The following is a 19,742-nucleotide window of genomic DNA, read 5'->3' as shown; positions in this document are numbered from 1 at the left end:
CTTCCCAGCAGCAGGTGTCTGTCCTGTCCCATGGAGAAACGCCTCCTCTCAGGACACAGAGGCTGCTGCAGAACGCAGTGTGAGTGTGTGCAGGACGGCTGCGGCTGCGGGACTGAGCCTGGGGCTGGCTCAAAGACCCCGGCGAGGCGCCCACTGCCCGTGCGGCTGCCCGCTCAGCCCTGGGCGGGGCTCGAAGACAGCGCCTCTCTTCTGCAAGCCCTGCCAGGCTGGCGATACTCTCCCCACCCCTGCCGCTGCATCCATACGGCCAGGGCTACTTGATAGCTACGTCCAGGTTGGGTTACACGGAGCCACCACAATGCCATCGGCAGGGCCGCGAGGACGAGACGGCGGCGGGGCTGAGTGACTTGGGAACTCTTTCCCCACCGGACTCAGCGTTGGGCAGCGGCTCCCAGCACGCTGGGGTTTAGAATGAGAGAAGAAGTTACTCCCGCCGGGAAGGATGGCCGGTCCAGAAATGGTAAGCGAGGGCAGGCCCTCCCCCCCCCCCCCCCCCGCCCCCCTAACCTCCCAGGAAACATTTCCCAGGAATTCTTGTTCTTTGTCTAAACTAGTTTGCCATCTACTCACAATAGGCGATCATTCGCAAGCATCAAAACCCCAAACAGGCAAAGGTGAACTTGCTCATTTTCCATGATACACTTCTAAGCTACTCCCGTGATGAAAATGAAATCCATAGTTTTTGCTTACCCTGGCTTAGATTCGGCTAAGATCCCGTGAACTAAGTTGGTTTTAAATGGCCGGTAGTTCCATCTGGAACATCAGGCTTTATAACAGATGGCAGGAAGGCGATAAAAATAGACCCAAGTGTCTGTGTCACAAGCTGTGGGGCTTCCGTAGATCTCAGCCATGGAGGGAGCAGGTTCCGGGGCTCCCAGTGGGGCGTGCCTCCTGGAATTCTCCCGGGAGAGCTCTTCTTGTCTGTGTCCCCTCAGCGGCTCTCAGGGTCAGGGGAATGAAGGTGGCAGGCCCAGATTCCTCGCTGTTTCGTGGGGCAGAGCCCCAATGTGGCTCTGGGCCTGTTTGGCTCTCGGCTGGCCCCCTGGAAGCCCCGATACTTTCATCCTTAATTGGGTCACCTCTGTGTGAGCCAGGGGGGAGGGCTGTGTTTACGAGAAGCTACTAATACAGCCCCTCCCAGCCTTCCACATTTTGGGACAGGGACATCATGTGAGTATCACAAGTCGTTACGTTTACAGTAGGGGCCTGTGGGTAGATGAAGAATTGAGCTTCTGTGGGGAAGACAGAAACAATCTAGGTGCGTGGCAAGTAAGTCATCTTGTGAAGAATGGCGATCAGTAACTTCTACGTGGCAGGGGGCTGGTCTCTGAAGACATACATCTGATTGATTTAAGATGGGCTCACTATGTACGGGTTGACACTGAGTGGAAGGGAGCCAGTACTCCGGGTGTTTGTGAGGAAGGTCAAGGGCCAGGAGCAAGACAGACGAAGAGAGGGAATGGGGAGACTGGAGTCGTAATACTCAACGTCTATCCCGTGAAGCTAGTAAGACGGAGGGGGGGCTGGGAGGGATGGGGAGCGACGTCCATCGGGATGCGCTTGCTGATCAGATGACACGTTGAATTGTACAACTACTTAGAACTAATGCATTTTTTTGGGTAAAAAGATGGGTTAAACAATGGGAAAGTTAAGATTTGTGTGGAATGACACGAATGCTCCTTTGTGTGCCCTGTTATCTAGAAGTGTGTGCTTACTAGATAGGTAGGTGTGAAGAATGGGTCCCGGGTGGGCGTGTTGTCAGATATCAAGGATCTGAGACCCCCATGGAGACACACTGGTGCTGAAACCGTTCCCGGAGAAGGAATGCTTTCTGCTCTTTCTGGGGTGCAGGAGGTGGAGGTGGAGGTGGAGGCCAGCCCGAGAGGTCCTGAAATAGTCACCGTGGGGGAGAATGACCCTCCCGCAGCCGAAGCCCCCTTCTCCTTCCGATCACTTTTTGGCCTTGATGACTTGAAAATAAGTCCCGTTGTGCCAGGTAGGTGGGAGCAGGTGGGACCGTGGGGTCCTTCCGGGGAGGGGCGGATGCGGCTGGGGGGGGGGTGGCGTGTGCCTGGCCTCTCGCAGGCCAGCTGGACGCCTACCCTTCTCCTTGGGTCCGCAGAACCTGTGGAGGGAGAGGGTATTTGGGAAGTGAGCGTTGCCCTCCGCTGTTGCCAGCCCCGGGGAGGTTTTTGCTCTCTGTGTTGAGGTTTTCAGAGACCGGGGCTCCGTGGTGGATGGTCAGTCATGGAGGAGGCCCAACCCCGGCCAGGAAATCCCAGAGCCCTCCAGGAAGCCCCAAACGTGGTGGCCGCCTGCCTCCCTCCCTTGCAGAACATGTCAAACAAGCTGTAGGGCAGCAGAGGGGTTCGGTGCCCCCATGAAAGTCCAGCAGCTGCTCACCGATCCATTCCCAGCCACTGAAAGAGGAGAGCTGGTTTGGTGACCAGGGCGTCCTGCGTGGAGAAGCAGGGGCTGGCCGTCAGCGAGCGTCTGAGGACGTGAGCTAAGGCTGGTGTCCTGTGTGTGGGGACCTGGGGGCCTCTGGATTCTGACTCCCAGAGCTGAGAGGGGACATGGTGGAGGCTGGGGCCGGGGCTTCCGAGAGCCGAGAGCAGGGCTGCCATGATAGCTCCTTTCAGCCCGCTGGAAAACTTGAATAAAGAATGGAGGACAGAGGATGGGCGAGGGAGGAGCAGGTTCACAGGAGCGAAAAGCTACGCGTGTAAGAATATGGCCTGAATGAACATATATGCAAATGAAGAAAAGAGCCTTGCCAGCATCTTGAGCTTTGCCCAGGGCCGCCCTCAGACTGCCACCTGAGCTGCGGTCTCCCTCCCCTGATAGATGCGAGCCACCGCCCCTGGTGTGTTGGTTGAGATGAGGTCTGTGGCTGAGCTGGCCCCACGCTGCCTTCTCCCTGACCTAAGCCTCCCGAGGAGTTGGGAATTACGGAGTCCCGTGCCCAGCCAATTCGATCCATTTTTAAGTGTTCTGTTGTACATTTACAATTTTACACAACTGAGTAGTCAGCCTGACTCACCGCCCCCCGCCCTTACGGACGGCGTGTTCCCTGTTACTTTGAACAGCAGTGGGCCCGCTGATGCAGTCATTCGGACTCCGATTCCCAGTCAGGGGTCATTCTCAGAGAGGCTGAAAGTTGTGCCTTGTGTCCGTCCATCACCAGTTGTTACGCAGCCTTCTCTGTCGTGGCGTGACCCCCCCGGGCTGGGTGAACGCCGCAGCGCCCTGGACAGCCACAGGACAGCGTGTTTCTCATTGGACATGGGCAGCAGGGGGTGGAGACAAGGGACTTGTTACCTCCGGGCCAGCAGGTGGTGTGGGCAGGGGTCCTGCCCTCCGCGGAGCCCCCAGAGGCCTGGGTGTGGCTGGCAGTGCGGTGGCCTGTAGCTCGGGGCAAGGCGAGTCGCATCCCGGGTGAAGGAGCTGCAGGCACACCTCCAGAGACGTTACATTTACCCCGCTGTGCTCCCTTGCCAGGAGGGACACTGTGTCTGTGTCTCCTGAGATCTCTGCATAGCCTTGGGGAGACAGCGTGGCACAAAATCTGCCCGTGACTCTGGGTTGAAGGATCTGCCCGCGTCCTGTCTGAGGAACTTCGAGGGGACCCAGCACCCCCTCTCCTACCAAGACTCTGCCTGGCATTTCTCTGCAGGGATGTGTGCCGAGCTGGTGTCCCTGGTGGATGAAATAGGAGCTTATTGTCTCGGTTCTGAGATCCAGGGGTCTGCAGGTCCCTGTGCACTCTGGAATGCCCTGGGGTCTCTCCTGGCCTCGCCCAGGGTGCTCCTCTGTCCTTGGCCTCCTTCTTCATACGGCATGCTGTCCCCCTGAGCGCCTTCCTTTCGTTCTTCCTCTATGCGTGTCTGGCTCTGTGCCCCATTTCCCCCTTTAGTGAAGGGCGCGAGTCACCCTAACCAGGCGCACCCTGAGGACCTCATTCACCTTGAGAGCTCCGTCGGGTTAGGGCCTCAGCCACTGCTTTCTGGACATGGTTCAGTCCACAGCCAACAGCCCCAGTCCTGTAACTCAGGACAGGTGGAGCTGGGCCGGAGTTCTAGAGAGGGTGGCTCTTTCTCTAAGGAGGCCAGCTTCCTTGGCTGGGGGACATTGTCCGCAGAGAGGTGACAGGGAGCCGAGAGCTAAGCTTTGCTTTGTGTGACTCAAAATGGAATGTTCTGGGCCTCCCTCCCCGACGTTGGTTTTCCAGATGCAGACGCGGTGGCTGCCCAGATCCTGTCTCTCCTGCCCCTGAAGTTTTTTCCAATCATCGTTGTGGGGCTCATCGCGCTGATCCTGGCGCTGGCCATCGGGCTGGGCAGTGAGTACAGGCATTATTTAGTAGTCTCTCAAGTGCCAGCTCAGGTATTTAAGCTTGGACGGGCTTTCTCCTCCCATCAGCCCTTGCTGCGGTCTGGCCTTGATCACTGGCAGCTGGTGTCTTTTTCGGGCTGCTCACTTGGGGTTGTATGAGCCATTGTGGGGCCCACCGGGGACAGGGGAGGGGGGCATTGGCCATACCCAGGGCTTTGTCGCTGGGGTACCTGCCCAGTTAGAAGTTTCTGAAGGCAGCTGAGGAAACAGGATCCCACGCGGCAGGAGGGCAGAGTGCCAGCCCGGGCAGAGGAGACAAAGGCGCCCATTCACACTCTCCAGGCACACCAGCGATTTCTCTAGTGGGGCGCATGTGGCTTTTGAGAAAATGGGTCATGGAAAGAAGGGTCTCTAATAGGGAACAAGTTCTCATTTGTCTCCTCCCACAACGGGATCGCAGGTCAGTTTAATTTGCCATCTGCTCAGCCGTGTGGTCCCCGGGTTCGCTGGCTTCTGGCCCAGAGAAGGAGAAGGCGCTGGGGCGGCTGGGCAGAGCTCAGGCAGGCTCCTGGCTCCCAGGCTCGTGCAGTTTCTTTCCTGACCCCGAGCCCTGTGGAGTCTCAGTTCCCCTCGAGTCACGGTTCACGGGCCAGGCTGCATAGCAGGAGCGAGGCGAATTCAGCACAGGAATTCAGCACAGAGACGGGGCTGCGGGGAGCCGGCTGGGGTGCGATTTCAGTACCGCTTCATTATTCATGGCCTTCGCTGTCCCTGGGCACTGACGCGCGCGGCTCCCTCCCTCTTCTCAGTCCACTTCGACTGCTCGGGGAAGTACAGGTGCCGCTCATCTTTTAAGTGCATAGAACTGACAGCTCGCTGCGACGGAGTGTCGGACTGCAAAGACGGGGAGGATGAGTTCCGATGTGGTAAGGTCACCGGCAGCAGGAAGCTTCTAGAACCAACGCCAACCTCCTCCCCTGCAAAATGGGTGCCAGGTGTATCCCGTCCTGCCCTCCGCTGGGCTCCACCCCGCACGAGCTGGGCTCCAGGCAGCCAGCCCCGTGGGGGGATCCCCGGCTATCCGTCACACCTCTGCGAGGTCTTGGGGTGCAGGCAGTGAGGAGCGGGGTTGCTCTGAGGTCACTCTGGGGGTGAGGAGTGGGTCAGGCCAGGCCAAGCCGTGGCACGGCCTCTGCCCTGGCCTCCAGCCCGTGCTGGCCACCACAGCCCCCTCCCTGTGCCCGGCCAGTCCGGGTGAGCGGCCGGAACGCCGCGCTCCAGGTGTTCGTGAGTGCTTCGTGGAGGACCGTGTGCGCGGATGACTGGAAAGGACACTATGCCACCATCGCCTGTGTCCAGCTGGGGTTTCCCAGGTGAGTCCTGGGCCTCGCCGGCCCCCGCGGAGCAGCCACAGTGACAATGGTGGCCGGGCAAGTTAAATGGGGTCTTGCTGACCTCCATCCTCATGGCCCCAAGAGCAGGGAACAAACCCAGGCAGGGGAGAAAAGGCCCGTGCCAGGGCTGTGTGAAGGCTTCTCAAGGCCAGGCCTGGACCGCAGATGCCAAGGAGCCAGAAAGAACTTTGGAGTCAAAGGTCTGGCCGAGTGGCCCACGTGGTGGAGCACCTGCCTCACGCGTGTGAGGCAAGCCTGGAACACTCAGACCCATGCTCACACCCCCACCAGCCCCAGAACATGTGCAAGGCCTGCGTCAGAGCAGACTGTCCCTCCAGATGCTGCTGACGCAGGCCGACAGTCCCAGCAGGCTTCACGCTGAGAGTCACATCTGCCACGTGGCTTTCCACACAAGGCCACACACTGGCGGTCAAACACGGGCCTCCTTCCCGCTCCTGGGTGCCCGTCACTGAACCCGGCTCCTCTTTGCCAAGGACTCACAGAATTACAGCACGCTAGGCTCCCGTGGTCTGCGCTCACCCGCGAAAGTGCGCAAGGCCGTGGTAGAGAGGCGTCCCGTTGGCACCAGGAAGTGGAGTCGTCAACTCCACGGGCCCTGAATTCTCCACCAGATCTCAACGTTGGTGCTCACAGGCCAGGTTTCATATAGTTAGCTGCTATCCTGCGCAGCCTGGGAGCCTGCACCTGGGCCCCGCTAGTGTCCGCCAAGCCTGTCTCCTCCTGTGAACTTCCACTGTGAAACCAGTTCAAGTTCAATGACAGCTGTGGCAAGTGCTCATGGAGAGGCGTTTGGGAATTCAGCTCTGCTTCCCATGGCACACAAACAGACAAGCAGACAGATAGGCAGGCAGACAGACAGATGGACAGATGCACCACTGCCAAGAGCCAAGAACTTTCCCATCAGGCATTTCTGTCCCCTGCCAGCCTCTTCCTCCCTGTCTGCCGCTCTTGCTCTGGGACTATCATCCACCTCCAAATCCTAGGCCTCTGCTCCATGGCCGGGAAACAATCAGCCCGCCCCCCTCCAGCTGCTCGGCAGCTACAGTTCTTCTCCTGCCCCAGCCTGCCGGACACATGCCCCTTTTCACCAAGAGGAAGCCTGGGGAGCAGCTCCACCCCTCCCCCACGCTGTAAATGTGCCCCTGCCTGGCCTGTCTTGCTTCCTTTCTCAGGCCTTGCATTCTTCCTGCTTCTCTTCAAAAACCCTCCTCAAATCAATCTTCCCTTCCCCACCAAGGCCAATGCCTATGATTTTAAAAGCAAAGCAAAGCAAAACAAAAAGAAACAGGTCTGTCAAAGGCGATTGCGTGTGTTCCAGTCTTGGTGTAGTCTTGGGAAGTCACCTGACTTGATGCTACCTCAGTTTCCTGCCTGGGAGGACCGCTGAGTTCTGTGGCGTTTAGGGTGCTGTGCGAGTGTGCGGTGCTGGTGCTACTCGGAGCTCCTTCACGAGCCCTGGGTCCCTTACACTTCACGCTGCTGCCTGCCCCAGGTCCTTCCCGCCCAGAGGCAGCCGCTTCTCCCGTACAGAGCCTGCCCAGCAGTGGGCCAGCAACATGGGGCTGGCTGTGAGGGTCATCACCAGGGCTTCCTGGAATTTTATTTATTTTTGTCGGTCGTGGGTCTTGAACTCTGGACCTGGGCGCTGTCCCTCAGCTCTTCAGCTCAAGGTGAGCACTCTACCACTTGAGCTACAGCGCCAGTTCTGACTTTCTGGTGGTTTATTGGAGATAAGAGTCTTATGGACTTTCCTGCCTGGGCTGGCTTTGAACCGTGATCCTCAGATCTCAGCCTCCTGAGTAGCTAGGATGACAGGCGTGAGCCACTGGAATTGTCTTCAAACACAAGCTGAAGTGGACTTTAAGCTTCACCAGCTGCACATCTGCCTGTGGCACTCCAGGCAGCTGAGGGCTGATGAGCTGCTGGCTGAGCAAGCTGTGGCCTGGGCACTGGGCTTCCTTTATCCCACCTCTCCTAGCAATCCTCAGACACTGGAAGTTTGGTGTTTTATTAATTTTCCTGGGATGAGCGCCGCCGGCAGTGACCAGGACGCTTCCTCCACTGAGCGGCACCCTCGTGTCCCCAAGCCTTCCCGCCTTTACCAGTGCTGTCCCCACACCCCTGGCCCAACACCTGAGACGATCCCTCGGTCCTGAGCCCACATTGTCTCTGTGCTCGTCTCTCCAGGGAACCCCCAGCCAGCTCTGGGCAGAGCAGAGAAGGCCCTGCCCTCCTCCAAGCCCGGTGTCCAGGTGTCTCTACTGTGGTGCCCAGCTGAAGTAGCATGGCTAGCTGGGCCGCGGCTCCCTCTCCTTGGGGCTTGCATACAGCCATCAAGGCCACTTCCGTTGAAGGCATCAGGGCAGGACCCACTTAATGCTGTGAGGAGTGTCCTTCCTTGGGCAGTCCTGGGGCCTGGGCTGTGCCGTCATCGTAGACACCTGGCTGAATGCCTTGCTACAGCGTGTGCCGGTCACCACACTGGCAGAAGGAGCCTTGGATGGCTTGGAGCAGTGGGGTATGCCCTGTGAGGTCCCCACTGTGACCATCCTGTCCCGTGCTGACCTGGGCTCGGGCTGACAGGGGTCCCTAAATCAGGGGTCCCTGGCCTGTACTTCCATGTGCTTGCAGTTACGTGAGCTCAGACAGCCTGAGGGTGGATGTGCTGGAGGAGCAGTTCCAGGTGGACTTCGTGTCCATCAATCACCTCTTGCCGGATGATAAGGTGACCACCTTGCACCACTCGGTGTACCTGAGGTGAGTGGTAAGATCCGCTGCTGTCTGGCTTTGTGGAGCTCCCCGGCGACCCGGGAGGTGAGAGCTCACCTCAGAAAGCAGCGGTGGAGCCGGGTGCTGGGGTTGGATTGGAGGGAAGGGCAGGGTGCACCTGCCTTGGTCCTTGTTGGACAGCCAGGGGGAGGTCGGCAGGTGTTCGGAATCCCTGTTGTATTTCTCATGCCGGGTCCAAACCCCGAGGCCTGGATTCTTCCCCGGGAATCAGAGGCGTCTCAGCCCATCCGCCGTGGCGTGCACCGGCACCCGGGACCCGGTGCTGCCCGTGGGTCCTACCTCCAGCCTGGAGACCCTGATTTCACTGGTGTGAGGACACGGGGGCTCTGCCGGCAGAACTGCTTAGCAGGATTTGGGGAACCCCTTTTCTTCCACTGTGAGAGAAGCATGGTGGGGGGCGGGGCAGGTGCCAGGCAAAGCTGCTCCTAGCAAGAAGGAGTCCCAACCCAGCTGTGTGACTGTGGCTGCTCGGGCCCTGCGTAGCCAGCCACGCTGTCCCCAGGCCCCGGGTACGAGGAGCCGGGGGAGTGGCGGCCTCCGCTGAGCCCCCACAGCTGGCCCAGTGCATCCTGGGAGGTTGTGTGGCCTCACTTAAGTGGCTTGAAGTTTTTGTTTGAATGAGGGAGAGTTGTTTATTTTTCTCATTCATTAAGTAAAAGAAGAGAGAGAAATATTCATGTCACAGGGCTCAGCTATTTCTGTGACAACAGTTTCTTCCTTTCAGGGAGGGATGTGCCTCGGGTCACGTGGTCACCGTAAAGTGCACAGGTAAGCCTTCTGGACAGGCAGAGAACCAGCTGGAAGACAGCACTGGCTGAGTCCGGTCTCCAGTCTCCACCTCCCAAGGATTGTGGGGTCCCCTCTGGGGGCCAGCCCGTCCCAGAGCGGCTTGGTTCTCCAAACCCAAAGGCTCCTGGCAGAGGGACAGTTCTCATTGCACAGGGGTCTAGAGGCCCAGGAGCACCCACAAATACCTGTAGCTGTGCAGAGGGGTCCTGGTATCCTGGGGGAGCCAGTGGCATCCTGGGAATGGTCATGGGGGTCTGGACACTGGGGCCTCTTTGGATGTGGTGTCTACCCAAAAGTCCTTGCTCTCCCTCCCCAGTCTGTGGTCAGAGAGCAGGCTACAGCCCGCGCATCGTTGGAGGAAACATGTCTGCACTCGCACAGTGGCCCTGGCAGGCCAGTCTTCAGTTCCAGGGGTACCACCTGTGTGGGGGCTCCGTGGTCACCCCCTTGTGGATCGTCACCGCCGCGCACTGTGTCTATGAGTAAGCGCCCCTGGCCGGTGGTGTGGCCCCGCCTTCCCCAACTCCTCACTAGACAGGGTCAGGCAGGGATGGAGCTGATTTTGGGTGGGAAGAAGCAGGTCCAGAAGACAGGCAGGCAGACCGATCTCCACAAAGCCAACAGCAGGTCTAGTAGACAGACAGACCGATCTCCACAAAGCCAGCAGCAGGTCCAGAAGACAGACAGACAGACCAATCTCCACAAAGCCAGCAGCAGGTCCAGAAGACAGACAGACAGACCGACCACCACAAAGCCAGCAGCAGGTCCAGACGACAGACACACTGATCTCCAAAAAGCCAGCAAGAGGTCCAGAAGACAGACAGACCAATCTCCACCATGCCATCAGGAGGTCCAGAAGACAGACAGACTGATCTCCACAAAGCCAGCAGCAGGTCTAGAAGGCAATCTCCACAAAGCCTGTCCATGCAGAGGGGCCCTATTTGCATGGCCGGGAGTGACTACCATTCCAGCTCACTGTGTTTGGACCTGTGGCTCACACAGAAAAGATAGCAAGAGGAGGAGTTCATGTGCAGGAGGAAACCCACCAAATACAGAGGGCCTAGCGCTTTCCTTCCTGCTACTCACTGTAGCTGCTCACACTGTAGCTAAGCCAGGGTGAGTTGTCGCAATATGGGGATGTGGGGAGGGGGAGGGTATGTGGAGGACATCGAGTCCACCCAAAATGGACTCAGGAGTTGAGAGGATAAGAAAGCCATAGAGAAGATTTCCAAACCCAATAACCGTTGGCTTAATCATCAGATAACCCCACCTCCAGCCCCATACTGCTATTGCTTTCCCTCCCTTCCATTCTGGTTGTGCTCAGAGGAGAGTGGTTCAGATTGCTGCCTTGGAGAGGTGGATCTCACACATAGCAAGGCCCTGGTGGTGCAAGGCGTGGGGGTGGACAGAGGCTGCGCAGCCTTGTGCCTGATGACCGATTCCCATCCACCCTGGGCTCTCGGGACACAACTGTGGTGGTTACGTGGCTGGCTCTGTGCTGGGCCTGACCTCTTGCTCTGCTCATTTCAGCCTCTACCTCCCCAAGTCGTGGACCGTCCAAGCGGGTCTAGTTTCTCTGCTGGACAGTCCAGCACCTTCCCATTTGGTGGAGAAAATCATCTACCACAGCAAATACAAGCCAAAGAGGTTGGGCAATGACATTGCTCTCATGAAGCTGGCTGGACCACTCACCTTCAATGGTATGTCTAGGGTTCTATGCTGGACTGTTACATTTCATGGTTGGTTTGTTTTTGTCAGCCTTGAGGCCTGAACTCTGGGCCTGGGCGCTGTCCCTCAGCTCTTCAGCTCAAGGCTAGCGCTCTACCACTTTAGCCACCGCACCACTTCCAGCTTTTTCTGCTTATGTGGTGCTGAGGTATCAAACCCAGGGCCTCATGCATGCGAGGCAAGCGCTCTACCAATGAGCCACCTTCCCAGCCCCATATTTCATGTTTTAAGGAAGTTCTTGATTGCTTGTTGATGCATTTGCTATGATGGCTGCTTTACAATCTTTGTTCAAAAAACCCCAGTGTCTGATTCCTGGGGTGCTGGCATCTGTGGTCACCTTTGTTACCGCTGTGATTTCCTGTTCTCAGCGTGCTGAGTGAGTTCCCAGTGTATCCTGGACAATTTGGGCTTGGAATTATTAGGACGACTCTGTGCGACACACATGCTCAGTTCTAGCAGCCCGTGACCTCCTCTAGATTGGGGTTGTAGAGCGCAGCTCTGGTTTCTGTGCTGATGGAGCATCAGAACATTCCTGCTTCGACTCTGATTTTCTTGGTTGGTTAGTGCCCCCTGCAGGCAGAAAGTGTGCCAGGCACCGGGCACCTCCGGGTGGTGGGAGAGAAGCGGGAGCACTTCCCGGTCCTGGCACTGGGGATTCCCTGCCTGGTCTCTAAGGGAGCAGCAGAGCCCAGCCTGGCTGAGGAGCAGCGCTTCCTTACTGCCGGAGGTACTGGGCACCCTAAGCTCCCGGAAGGCTCTTAACATCTCTCCCTCCACCCACCAGAGGCTGAGCTCTGCAGCTGCAGAAGGTCTAGAAGTCCAGTCCTCTGGACATTACAGAACCCCAGCAACGTCACACATGATAAGAGTCTCCATTTGTAACTGCAATGAAGCCCCCCCCTAGAAAAACTCTTTCTAGATAAACAAAAGCCCCCCTCACCTCTTCCCAAGGGATACAGGGGCATGGAGGGAGGCGGAGTCACCACCAGGGGACAGGACCTTCCGAGCACAATTCCACACGGATGAGCAAGTGTGACTTGCAGATGTATTCTGGTCACAGGGACCACGTTGGAAGAACGAGACAAGCCGTTGCCTGCTATTTGCTGGCTGTGATGCCTAATATCTGGTTATATAAAATAAGGCACCAGTACTCGTACACCAGCAAGAGTTACAGAGAGTCTTCTCATGCTTCCGTAATTTCCAATATTCCCTTAGCCAGGGCAGGGCACCCACAATGCTTTGCGAAAGACCAGCCAGGCAGGCACTGGATGCCCACGCCCAGGCCAGCCGGCTGCAGCGTGTCAGGAGCAGCGGGACGTGAAGGCACTGCTCTGTGAAGCATGGTGTGCCCGAGGCCTAGACCAGGAGCCAGCCAGCTGGCCAGCCCTACGGCCCTTGTCAGCAAGTGAAATTCCATTGGAAAACGCAACCAGACCCCTCAGTTTACCCACCGCCCTGTGCCGTTGGGCGCCGATGACATAGCCGAGTGACAGCGTGGCCGACCGCGTGGACCATGTGCCTGGGCTGTTTCCTGCCTGGTGTGGACACAAGGGCTTGCTGTGGGTCTCAGGAGCCCCGCCGCTGTCCAGGGCTGCCTTTCAGTGTTAGGGAAGCTGGGGGTGATGGGGTGGGCTAGGTCTCCCCCTGTCTGGCACGGGGGTCAGTGCTCCCCAGAAGCCCGTGCCTGACGGCAGGGGAGCTCTGGGCCACTGGTTGAGGTGACGACTCCCCCTTCTGCAGACATGATCCAACCCGTGTGTCTGCCCAACTCCGAAGAGCACTTCCCGGACGGAAAGGTGTGCTGGACCTCAGGATGGGGGGCCACGGAGGACGGAGGTCAGTGCTCTCCAGTCACACTCTGCCTCAGCCTTGGGGACAGGGAGGTCCCCCCCCCCGTGTCCCGCTGTGATGACCCCCCACCCCGCCCCTGCACGCCTGGGGCCTTGCCAGGTTCTGTTTGTCCCGGGCCGTGTGAAACGGTAGAACTTCTCAGGAGGAGAATGGAGCATGAGGGAGAAGGCTCCCATACACCAGGGAGCCCCTCTCCGTGGCTCCTCCTCCCTTGCTCCTCCCCCTTCCTCGCTCCTCCTCCCCCTCCCTCGCTCCTCCTCCCTACCCTCCTCCCCTCGCCCCTCCTCTCCTCTCCTTGGCTCCTCCTCTCCTTGCTCCTCCCCCTCCCTCGCTCCTCCTCCCCCCTCCTTTACTTCTCCTCCCCTCACCCCTCCTCCCCTCTCCTTGGCTCCTCCTCCCTTGCTCCTCCCCCTCCCTCCCTCCTCCTCCCCCTCCCTCGCTCCTCCTCCCTACCCTCCTCCCCTCGCCCCTCCTCTCCTCTCCTTGGCTCCTCCTCTCCTTGCTCCTCCCCCTCCCTCGCTCCTCCTCCCCACCCTCCTCCCTTCGCCCCTCCTCTCCTCTCCTTGGCTCCTCCTCTCCTTGCTCCTCCCCCTCCCTCGCTCCTCCTCCCCACCCTCCTCCCCTCGCCCCTCCTCCCCTTGCCCCTCTTCCCCTCTTCCATCTGATCCATGCCATGGCCCCCCAAGTTTTGTGCAGTACCCAGTGAAGAGTTTGTGCCTGAAGGTCTTTGGAGGTATGTAATTCAACCTTACACGGATCACATAGGAAGGGAAGGGCCATCAGTGGGTCTTATTCTTGAAATGTGAACACTTCGTGCACATGAAGCCCGCATTCCTTTCCTCAGTTCCTGTGCACGTGTGTGTGCATGTGTGTGTGTGTGTGTGTGTGTGTGTGTGTGTGTGCGCGTGTGCATGTGTGTGTGTGTGTGTGCGCGCGTGTGCATGTGTGCGTGTGTGTGTGTGCATGTGTGCGCGTGTGCATGTGTGTGTGTGTGCGCGCGTGCGCATGTCTGCTCTTTGGAAGATCTCATCTTCTGGCTAGCAATCTGCTCCGACCCACAGAAGGCCCACGGTGCCTTGTCTCTCTGTGGGTCTGTCCGTGTGGCTTGCTGCCTCCTCCTGCCCGTAGGAAGGTCCAGCCGTGCCAGCAGCGACTGTGCTTTCACCAGGCTCTGAGCTGCCTGTCTCTAGGAGATCCCGTTTCTCAGATCCCCTGTGCTACCATGGTGCTGGTGTTAAGACAAGCACACAGGCTGAGGGCGGTGGGCACCACGATGGTTCCCACGACAGCCACATGCCAGGTGTCCTTCCGTGTTCACGCGTCTCGCTCATGCCAGAGCTGTTCAAGAGTTCAAGGGCTGGGGCCAATCGCTGTACTGCGGACCCCACATCCATGGGTGGGCAGGGACAAGCACTTCCGCCAGGCCAGCCTCAGGACCAGGCAGGTTCCATGGAAGGGCCCAGGTGTGTGGGAGGGTCTGGGGCCCCTCTGTGGAGGGGACAGGCGACACTCACCTTGGGAGGGGTTTGAGCCACGCAGACGGAGGATGGAGCGTCTCTACCTCAGCCTCTACCTGGTAAGACAAGTGGGGGTCCATCCCTCGGTGCCCGCGTGAGCAGGACAACAAAAGACCCTCAGCTCGGTGGCTTAGAAACGACGCGAATGTTCCCTGGGCATTAGGGACGCCAGCCTCAGTCTTGGGGGCTGAAGTCGGGGCTGTCAGGCAGGTGCTTCCCGGAGGCTGTGGGGGAGACTCCGTTCCTCGGCCTCCTCTTCCTCATTCCTCCCGTCCTCATCCTCAGAGCCCGCCGCGCAGTGTCCTCGGGCCTCTGACACTGACCCCGGCCTCTGCTTCTGTGACCTCATCTCTGTGTTAGAGTCTTTTAAGGATTCCCCAGCGTTCACTCCCGAACCCAGCCCTCCTACTGTCACAAGTTCCAGGGGCTGAGGGGGTCTTTGGAGGGACCCAGGGCCAGATGCGGTGTGAGGCCTTCATGAGTCTCGGTTTCCCTTCTGTCACATGACCCGGCCATGCAGGCTCCTGGCCTAGCCCCGGCCCTGGAGAGGAGCGTGGGGCTGCAGTTGCCCTCCTCCTCCTCCACGTGGGAACAAGAAGCCCACTTACACGAACGCTCGGCCCGGCACGCCCCACAGCCAGCCAGCCAGCCCGCGGTGCCACCCGCAGGGCAGGCCTTTTCTGAAATCGTGCCGGCTGGGGTGGTGTGGCCCTGTCTCCTGGCGAGCACCCTCGGCATTCGGAGCGGCATTCTGCCTCAGTTTCTCCCCTTGCTTCACCGCAGGTGATGCCTCCCCAGTCCTGAACCACGCGGCTGTCCCTTTGCTGTCCAACAAGCTCTGCAACCACAGGGAGGTGTACGGAGGCCTCATCTCCCCGTCCATGCTCTGCGCCGGGTACCTGAAGGGCGGCGTGGACAGCTGCCAGGTGAGGGTCGCGAGGGCCCCGGTGGCTGGGGAGACCTCCATGCGGTGACCCAGCCACAGCACAGGCCACAGACGCTGTTTTCCTGTGGCAAATTGACACAGTGCAAAGGAGACATTTGCTTTAGCGATCCCTTTCCTGGCGGCCGAGCCTGTGTTTGCCAGCCCTCCGGTCTGCCAGGTCTTGGCGGTGGGTGGGGGTCTCTGCTCCCTCCAGCCTGATTGTGAGTGTGTGCGGGGACAATCAGGGCAGGGGCAGTGGTGTGGGGCCGTGAGTGGGACCTGATGGGACCTGGAGGTCTGGCCTGGGCAGGCCTCCTTGGCTACGCTGGTGACCTTCAGAGGTTCAGTGAGCCGACTCTGGAGACACACAGCTGGAGGCTGTCCCGAGGGGACCAGTGGGGAGCTGACTCTCGGGCATGCCGGCCTGCGAGTGTGAACGCAGGGCCTCCGGCCTGTGACTCATGTGGTGGTGATCCCGCGTCCCTGACTTCTGCCTTCTTGTCGCCCTCCAGGGAGACAGCGGGGGCCCCCTGGTGTGTCAGGAGCGGAGGCTGTGGAAGCTGGTGGGCGCCACGAGCTTCGGCATGGGCTGCGCGGAGGTGAACAAGCCCGGGGTCTACACTCGCATCACCTCCTTCCTGGACTGGATTCACGAGCAGATGGAGGTGGGTGGGGCGCTCCCCGGCTCACAGGGTCCCCGCGTTTGGTGAGACCATGGCGCCCCAGAGAGGAGCAGGGACTAGGAGGAGCGCTGGTTAGCAAGCGCTAACCCTCGGGCATGGGCCTCTAGCTCAGTTGGTCCGGCGCAGGGCTTCGTGTGGGAAGGGTCCTGGTACACACAGCACGGCCTGGGCTGGGACTAGAAGTGCACAGTGCACACCTGCTCCACCAGCCGCAAAGGGAGGAGTCCCTGAGGGGCGGGAGGAATGTGGGTGGAGGGATGGTGGGAGGGGTGGGGTCCGGTGGGAGGGCTCCAAGCATCCTGGGTATTGGCACCTTACGGGGAGCCATGGTAAAAGTCAGTCTCCAAGCAGGATGACCCAGGCAGGGCTGCTTTATTGGGAGCCTCCCTGGAGAAAAGGCCAGAAGGGCTCCCGAGGGCCCCGCATGGTGGGGGTGGGGGCTTCCGAGATGGGCAGGAGGGGCCTTGAGCCTCCAAGGCACAGAGACTGTCTGGATGCCCAAGGGAAGGGAGCTTCTGCAGACTCGGGCTCCCCTGCCCTGGCAGGCTGGAGGGAAGGGAGCTTCTGCAGACTCGGGCTCCCCCGCCCTGGCAGGCTGGCGCAGTGAGCACGGCCCTCCTGAGCAAGAGCCAGGCCGCCCCGGTCAGAGCCCTCCAGGGCGCTGGGCAAATATTTGATGACTTGATCAGAATAGGACTCATGCTTCTAGTTGGACCGCTTTCAAAGACCTTTTCTCCTCATTGAGCTCAACTGTATGCTGCACATTTTGAAGCGAACCATCGTTGGGCCCTGGGTGCGATGTCCGTGCGGCTCAGCCGTCACCTGTCACCTGTGTGAGCCCCAAGGCCTTCTTGTCAGTCACCCCGCGAGGGACCCCAGAGGTCCCTCCCTGCGGCTCCCAGCACCCCCACCTTCTGTCCCTGGGGTTCAAAGACCTTTTAAAAAGCTTCTGTAAGTGGAAGCCGTTACCTAACAAAGGGCCTCGCTACCAGCGTGCCACGGGTGTGAATTCTGGTTTCTTCTCTGCTGATTTTTGCCTTCAACGAGAAAGGATGCTCAGCGTGGTTCTGGGCGCTCAGAGCGAGGCCCACGGACCCTCTTGTTCCCAGAAATTCTGAGGCACAGAGGTGCCGGCCAGCAGTGTAGTTCGCTCCTGGGCGAGGCTTACAAGGCTGGCTCGGGGCACGGGGGAGGGGCTGGGTGCTAGTAACAGGCCCGGGGGAAATTGGCCGAAAGGGCATGACCCACCCGGGCCTAGGCACTGAGCACCACGGAGAGCCCTTCAGTATAGAGCTCAGCCAACACTGGCCAGCCTCTTAGAAAACAGCAGGCTAGATGTCTGAGCAGGCAACCTCCGCGTGGTATGGTCACCAAGGGTGCCATGGGAGGGACATGGGCTGCTGCTGGGCCTCGGGAGGTTGAGACCCAGAATATTCTTGTGGAAGTTAGGGACCCTCTTACGGCACTAGCGAAAACAGGGTGGGAGCTTTGTCACACCTTCCTGCGTCCGTCAGGGGTGCACAGCCTCCTCTCGGAGGAGGTCAGTGATTGGGAGGATGCGGGGGGGGGGGGGGGGTCTGGGGAAGGGGGAATTGTGGGTGTGCCTTGTCACCGCGTCCTAGGAGGTGGCTGGCAGAACTCCAATGCGGACGCTTTGTCTTCCCTTTCAGAGAGACCTGAAGACTTGAAGAGTAGAGGACAAGCCACCACCTGAGCCACTGTCCCCGGGTTCTTCCTGCATGGGCCCACGAGCCGGGCACATGCCCTCAGTGCCCGCCACACCCACTGCAGAACCAGAGCTGCCGCCTCCCACCCGCAGAGCTCCCAGGCTTCGGTGAAACCAAACCCCTCTGGGACGGGGCGCTATCACAAACGCAGACCCTCCCCCACTCCTCGCTCTCCTCTCACTGGCTTTTCTCTTCAGGGGACAGGCTCCCTCACACACAGAACTCTGAACTGCCACTTGGTGAGATATAGCGGCCCAGGACCACAGGCAGGCAGCCACGGTGGACATTCACCCGCCCAGGACCGCAGGGAGGCAGCCATGGGGGGCATAGCCGTCTGCAAGTGTTCTCTCTAGGCTCCAGACAAAATGCACACTTGCTACTTCGGACAGCTCTTTCCACAGGGGGATCTTGGTCTACGAATGGTTTCAGGGCATATGGCAATCCTTGCCTGGTGGCGTTGGTGCTTGGTGAATCACCAGCCCTGGATTCCATATAACTTACCATCTCCTAGCTCATTCTTGCTTTGGCTTGGGTGATGAGAACTGGAAATCTGAACCACAAGCTTGGGGGTCATGCTGGAACAGGTTTCTCATTGGGTTCGAGAGACTTCACACTGTATCACAGGACTCAGAAGTAGAGTCAGAAGAAACGGAGTCCTGGGGAAAGACAGGGTGTCTCCACTCCCCACGCCCCCCCATACTTGAACGCAAGTAGAGAGGACAGTCGCAGGTCACCCTGAGGGAAAGTCTGCCCTGCCCATCTCTCCATGTTCCCAGTTAATCTCCCACTGCCTACAAGATTGGGGTCCACTCCCAGCCGGCCCCACCTCCAGGCCCCATATCACTCAGTAAATGGTCATTGTTGGTTGGAGCCTGTTCCTGACCGAGTCATCGGTGTGTGAGTCAGCCACCTGCCCTTGGGTTTAGAACAGATAGAAGGGGTGGGTACAGGTGGCCCTGGGTTGGGAGCAGCTCCGGGGGCCTGGGCGTGTGTGACTTGGGATGACCAGAGAAAAACTGCCATGTAGCCACTGAGTTAGAGTCACTCCTGTTCCGTCAGAGCCACTCCACAGATTTCTGTATCTAAAAGAACCTTAGTCCTCTGGGAAATCTCTGCAAGCCCTTCAGCGGATGTCTGGAGCTGTGGGTCGTACTGATCGTGTACGAACTAGGTACTTCCTTATTTGTGCATACTGCTGGCACAGTTTAATTTATGAACCAGGCACAGGAAGAGTAGCATTAGTAATTAATAACAAAATAGGACAATTAGATACGGTACTGTAATAAACGATGCGAATGTGGCCTCTCTGAAAACGGCTTCGCGTACTGGCACCTGCCTGGCTCCTCTCTGGAGGACCTACACGGCCAGCACGGATCCTCTCGATGGACACTGTTAAGGAGCATGAGGGTCATTGAACACAAGCACTGCTGGACCAGCTGCCAATCTGATCGCCACGGTCACCTCTGGGTGACTAATGGGCAGCCACCTGGGCAGGTGTGTGCACGGACAAGCCATGACTCACATCCGGGGCATGGAGCTGGCTGGCTGGAGATTTCATCACTCTCTTCAGATGATGCGTCACTTACAGCAGCTTACAAATTATTTCTAGAACTTGCCATGGGACATCTTCATACCACAGTTGACTTTGTGTGATGAAAACTTTAGAAAGAGAGACCTTAGATTAGGGGAACTCTTATAATAGAAAAATGTTAGGATCGTTTTAACTTTTTTTTTTTTTTTTCTTCCCTGTGGGTCGTGGGGCCTGAACTCTGGGCCTGGGCGCTGTCCCTCAGCTCTTCAGCTCAAGGCTAGCACTCTACCACTTGAGCCACAGTGCCACTTCCGGCTTTTCCTGTGGTGCTGAGGAATCAAACCCAGGGCCTCAGGCATGAGGGGCAAGCACTCTACCACTGAACCACCTTCCCAGCCCCTCATTTTAACTTTCAAATACATGTGTGCAG

At 58.8% G+C, this 19,742-nt stretch overlaps 1 protein-coding gene across 1 annotated transcript; it reads left to right on the top strand.

The window, feature by feature from the left end:
• Positions 1-463: 463 nt before the first annotated feature.
• Positions 464-19,072, top strand: Tmprss3 (transmembrane serine protease 3). The gene is made up of 13 exons (XM_042687208.1): positions 464-481; positions 1,873-2,017; positions 4,253-4,363; positions 5,166-5,282; positions 5,606-5,729; positions 8,403-8,528; positions 9,286-9,329; positions 9,667-9,832; positions 10,881-11,050; positions 12,819-12,914; positions 15,230-15,372; positions 15,884-16,036; positions 17,725-19,072. The coding sequence occupies exons 1-13, from the start codon at positions 464-466 to the stop codon at positions 17,740-17,742; spliced, it is 1,431 nt and encodes a 476-aa protein (XP_042543142.1). The 3' UTR covers positions 17,743-19,072.
• The last annotated feature ends 670 nt before the right edge of the window (positions 19,073-19,742 follow it).

The sequence above is a fragment of the Dipodomys spectabilis genome, unplaced genomic scaffold (assembly GCF_019054845.1).
Source record: "Dipodomys spectabilis isolate Male_0828 unplaced genomic scaffold, ASM1905484v1 ptg000107l, whole genome shotgun sequence".
In the NCBI taxonomy this organism is placed as follows: domain Eukaryota; kingdom Metazoa; phylum Chordata; class Mammalia; order Rodentia; family Heteromyidae; genus Dipodomys; species Dipodomys spectabilis.
This window is presented reverse-complemented; position numbering and strand designations above follow the sequence as displayed.

Bases quoted from the DNA above. Each gene is read 5' to 3' on its own strand.
- Tmprss3 (XM_042687208.1), top strand. The intron at 4,364-5,165 runs GTGAGTACAGGC...CCCTCTTCTCAG, and splicing joins GCTGGCCATCGGGCTGGGCA to TCCACTTCGACTGCTCGGGG. The intron at 9,330-9,666 runs GTAAGCCTTCTG...CTCCCTCCCCAG, and splicing joins GGTCACCGTAAAGTGCACAG to TCTGTGGTCAGAGAGCAGGC.